Source organism: Priapulus caudatus, unplaced genomic scaffold, assembly GCF_000485595.1.
Source record: "Priapulus caudatus unplaced genomic scaffold, Priapulus_caudatus-5.0.1 Scaffold1711, whole genome shotgun sequence".
NCBI classification, from domain to species: domain Eukaryota; kingdom Metazoa; phylum Priapulida; class Priapulimorpha; order Priapulimorphida; family Priapulidae; genus Priapulus; species Priapulus caudatus.
In genome coordinates, this window is record NW_014578772.1 from 45513 (window position 1) to 50496 (window position 4984).

The 4984-nt window shown below is 54.8% G+C and overlaps 1 protein-coding gene across 1 annotated transcript; it reads right to left on the reverse strand.

Moving 5' to 3' along the window:
* Positions 1-1883: 1883 nt before the first annotated feature.
* LOC106817397 lies at positions 1884-4978 on the reverse strand. Its single transcript, XM_014822061.1, has 5 exons — positions 4638-4978; positions 4144-4553; positions 3267-3341; positions 2805-2968; positions 1884-2065 (listed from the first exon to the last, which is right to left on the reverse strand). The coding sequence occupies exons 1-5, from the start codon at positions 4963-4965 to the stop codon at positions 1888-1890; spliced, it is 1155 nt and encodes a 384-aa protein (XP_014677547.1). The 5' UTR covers positions 4966-4978; the 3' UTR covers positions 1884-1887.
* Positions 4979-4984: the final 6 nt, after the last annotated feature.

A 4984-nucleotide genomic window follows, 5' to 3' on the forward strand; every position in this document is an offset into this window, starting at 1 on the left:
TAAAACAACTGGTGGCCACGACCAGGGGGAGTGACGCGTTGCTCGCTGCCTCGCAGAGAGCAGAGTTATATGGGCAATTTCAAAGAGCTCTTTCCAAAATAAGAAGCTGTGCCAGAATGTCGCTCACTGGGATAGAAGAAGCGTGTCTAGCGCTTTATGGTGTCTACCATGCCTGTGGAGGTGGACAGGGGGTGGACAGTTGGGCTTTACGCTTACCGGAATGTCGCGACCAGTAATCAGTCGTCACATTCTGGGGGGGGGGGAAGGTGCAAGTCCGCGATAATGGGAAAAAATTGAGGGGCAAAAAAGTGGTCGAGCAGTGTCAACTATGGGGCAAAAGATGCGGGAAGGAAAAATTTGTTGGAGGGAAAAAGATGGCAAGGAAAACGAAAATGGGGGGGGGGGGCAAATAAATAATGCGGCGCATGTCATACGCCCACTATGCGGACGGCCGGCATGGCCCCCCCCTCCTCAGCCTCGTCGCCCGCGGCAACCACCGACTCATCGTCCACACGACAATCAGCGGTCAGTTTGTCTCCTTCCTCGGCCACGCCGCCGGCGTCGTCCAGCTTCACGATGGGCTGGCTTCCTTCCTCTGCTGCTGCGGGACCCGTCTCCTCGCACGCGAGGTACCACCGTGCCCGCGACGCCCCAGCCGCAGCAGCAGCAGCAGCAGCAGCAGCAGCAGCAGCAGCAGCAGCAGCATCCCGGCCATTGTTCCGCCGATGTTTTCGACCGAACAGCAGCCAGCCGCGTGTTCCGGCAGTCGTTTCGCATCCGGCGGATCGTGCGGACGATGTTGCTGCTGCTGCTGCTGCCGGGCGTCTGCTTCTGCTGGCCGCCGCCGCGTACACGGCCGAGTCGCTGTCGTAGAGACGCTCACCCCCTCCTTCTCTGCCATGTCCTCCTCCTTCTCTGTCTCTGCCTCCTTTTCCTCCTCCTCTTCCGGCATGTCCTCCTCCTTCTCCGTCTCCACCTCCTCCCCCTCTGCCTCCTCCTCCTCTTCCTCTGCCTTCTCCTTCTCCTCCATCTCTGCCACTTTCTCCTCCTCTTCTTACCCCTCCTCTGTCTCTGCCTCCTTCTCCTCCTCTGCCTCCTCCACCACCTCCTCCTCCTCCTCTCCCTCCCCCTCCACCTCCTCCTCCGTCCAGCTCATCAACTTGCTGCCTGCAGACGACGACGTGGTTGCCGCACGCGCCGGCCGCCTCCTCGTGAGCGCCCTCTAGCGGCACGTTGCTGCAGCTCTTCGAGTAGGTGGCGCCACGGTGCCGGAGCAGGTTGCTCGGCCAGTGTAGCCGGTCGATCGGTAGACGCAGCTCCTCCCCGAACGGCGGTCTCCCCGCGTCCGCTGCCACCAGGGGGCTCTCCTCTCGCACATAGATGTCCAGGTGGCGCCGGTCGACTGCGTCGCCGGGCTGGTCCTCCTCGAGAGCGAGAGCGTCCTCTGCCAGCGCGATGTCTCCGCCGGCGCCCTCTCCCGCGCCGACCTCCACCACCACGCTGACACCGACGCCCCCTAGCGTCGCGAGGCCCGATGGACGATTGTAGGTGGCGCCGGCATCGTCGCACAGCGAGACGTGCACGTACTCGCTCCCGCGCTCCGCGCACCAGCCGCAAACATGCGCGCCGCCATCGCCCGCCGCCGACTCCGCGACGACGTCCCTCTCCACGCCGGCGCCACCTAGCGGTCGAATCGAAGCCGAGATGGAGACGACGCGGTCGTCACGGCGACCAGCGTCGCGCTCGTCCCACGTCCCGTTCGTCTGCGGCAGCAGCGGCGGCGCGTTGCCGTGGCAATGTATCGACGCGATGGCGTCGTCGCGGAGCGTGAGCGGCGGCTCGGGCCAGAACGACATCACGGCGGCGCCGCCGTCCGAGCGCGCGGCCCTACAGCAGGACGATACCGTGCTCCTCCTGAAGCAGACGACCCGACTCCAGCTCCATCTGTAGGTGGGCGGCAGAAAGACTCGGCGCGGACGAGAATGGCTTGCCGTCGCATTGCCGCGGCGATAGAAACGTCTCCTGGTCGTCGACGCGGCGACTGACCACGTGGTGGTGGCCCGTCCTGCGCGAGGCAAACAAACTAGTGGCGACATCTAGTGGTGCTAAACGTTATCGCTAGATATTCGATCGGAAACGCCCGCATATCTCGTGCATCTAAGCCGGCTACATCGTCATCGCACCTGTACGAATCAGCGCGAGCAGATCAACAGTACATTCATGCGTACGTTCGCAGTAATCACATTGTTAAACGTAGAACGCGAGACAGCCGCGGGGCGGCGAGGGCTCCACGTTATCGGTGGGCGCGGTGGCGGCGACGGCTGTATATATAACAGGGTGCGAAATTAACGCGAGTCCGGAGTCAAATACTCCCTGATTTACTGTCGGACTCCCTGATTTGACATATACAGGAGTCCCGTGTGACTACCTGAAAATTCTGCTATATTAACTAGTTCGTTCCAGAGCACGGCCTCGTGGAATTACCGTATTTTTTCAGCAAATGTCCAAAGAAAATTTGGCAGCCGTGCAACCGCACGAATCGTCAAAATAACCACATGCGTTATTTAGTTTGCATCTTTAGTTTTGAACTTCAGACTGCGGAATCCCTCTTTTTGAAAGCAGCGAGTCCGTTGGACTCGCTTGTTCAAAAGTTAATTTCGACCCCTGTATAATGACGACACACTGGAAGCGTTTCTCCTCATCGTCGACTCCAGTTAACAATTCTTGGCAACATGGCGTTATCGGTGGGCGCGGTGGCGGCGACGGTGGCGGTGGCCCCCCCCCCCCTGCGTGCGTGCGCGTACCTGCAGGTCACCTGGTTGACGTTCTCGTTCTCGCTGTACTCTCCGTGAAGCCACAGCGCCAGGTTCGAGAACGCCCTGTCCTCCTCGTACACCGGCTCCAGTGGCTCCCCCTGCAGGCTCCACTCGGAGTCGTCATAGACCAGCCATCGGTGGTCGGGGCCAGTCTGGGGGGGAGGTGGGTAAAAATCAAACTTTGAGACGCGTGCGCGGTTCGTACGAGAGAGCTTTCCGTCGTCAAATTACTGAGATGGCAGCATCACGTAAATATTAATCAGCGCGATGGCAGCATCGCGGCAGACGACATTTCAAGTGAGTGTGACGCTATTTCGCAGTTACACTTGCATTCTTCCATTATACATGCTTCCGATAGACGCAGCCCGCACGCGCAGCCCGCACTGCTACAACGGACAGCAATGTATGACTCTGAATACTGTGTGGTCTATAGGAACGGTCATTACTCACATAGCTGGAGGTGTTTTGTAGAACCTTCTTAAGGACTGCATCTAGACTCTCCAACTGGGCGGTGGCCAGCTTGTACTGCAAGAACGCACGTGATATCGGTTATTATCCAGGAAATTCGCCTAGTTATTTCAGGTAAGAACCTGTGATATTAACATCAGTTGAGCAGACACGATTGCGATTTAACGCGAGCATGTTTTCTTGTCTCCTCTTAGAATATTAGCACGATTAGGGGAATTAATAGTAGCGAATCAATATTTTAATAATTTTTAAAGTGATTACCTCACCTACGTAAATAGTACGTAAATAGTAAAAATAAAAAAAATATTTCCACTTTTTCACAAAATATAAGTAATTCTGTTCACTTTTTATGGTTAAATTGCTGCATTATACTTCTTATTTTGCTATAATAATTGTTCGATGTGAACATACACTCGTGACTCATACATAGCCCATAGCAAGCAATTAATGTCAGGAACATAATATCAAATCGTCCAGGTTTTTTGGATTTTTAACTAGTTGAGAAACAATCTTATCAGGTAAGAATTTGACGATCTGTTTAGTCCCGTTAGTTCTTACTTTTAATGTAAAAAAATGACAAAATTTTTTTTTTACAAATTTTACCATAGAAAATTCGTGACGTAGTCAATTTAATATTGTTTTAAATTAATATGTTTTATAACTCATAATGTATTAACGCATAATACTTTACTTTAATACTCAGAATATTAGCACAATTAAGGCAATTAAAATTAATAATAACGAATCGATGATTAATGCTCAGTTATTAATAATATAATTAACTAATAAAAAAAATTTTAAATTTAATAATAACATAATATTAGCTAGTGTCACTGCCTGTCAGCGCGCGCACACTCACCAGGGCTTCTGCCGTAGACTGCAGCGAACACGCCTGCGGGTCGAGCAGCAACACTAGCGCCATCTCTTTCACGCCCTGCACGTACAGGCAGACGTTCGTGAGGCCGGCGCAGGGCGCTGCGAGCAGCTCGGCGGCGCGGAACCCCGGGTAGCTGTCGTCGAAGCTCGCGCCGCGCCGGTATCCCGGCGTCGCGTCCGACCGTGTCCGCCGCACCGACCACCGGGGGGAGCCACGAGGCGCCGGCGACGCGGCGTCCACGCTCCCGCGGCGACGCGTCCGGGGCGTCGACGTCATAAACACGTCGCTGGCGTCGGCCGTGAACGCTGCTGCCACCTGGAGGCCGTCGTCCGTCACGGCTGCGCGGTGTCCTGCTGTGATTCGATCGACACCGGCAGACGTCATCTCAACACCTGTAGAGGTCACCTTATCATCTGTAGATGTCATCTCAATATCTGTAGATGTCATCTTATCATCTGTAGATGTCATCTCAACACCTGTAGATGTCATCTCAACACCTGTAGAGGTCACCTTATCACCGGTAGATGTCATCTCAACACCTGTAGAGGTCACCTTATCATCTGTAGAGGTCATCTCAACACCTGTAGAGGTCACCTCATCACCTGTAGAGGTCACCTCATCACCTGTAGAGGTCACCTTATCATCTGTAGATGTCATCTTATCACCGGTAGACGTTATCTCAATATCTGCAGATTTCACCTCGACGCCTGCACACGTCACCCCTTCTCCCTCTGACGTCACCTCAACGCCTGCACACGTCATCTCTGCACCTGGAGACGTCACCTCAACGCCTGCACACGTCATCTCTGCACCTGGAGACGTC

What these genes read in the sequence shown, in the direction of transcription:
- LOC106817397 (XM_014822061.1), bottom strand. Translation starts at nt 4,965, where the DNA reads ATGACGTGTGCAGGCGTTGAGGTGACGTCTCCAGGTGCAGAGATGACG. An exon ending in TGTTGAGATGACATCTACAG is followed by an intron (nt 4,554 to 4,637) that starts GTGTTGAGATGA and finishes TGACCTCTACAG; the next exon opens with GTGTTGAGATGACGTCTGCC. An exon ending in AGTCTACGGCAGAAGCCCTG is followed by an intron (nt 3,342 to 4,143) that starts GTGAGTGTGCGC and finishes GCGTTCTTGCAG; the next exon opens with TACAAGCTGGCCACCGCCCA.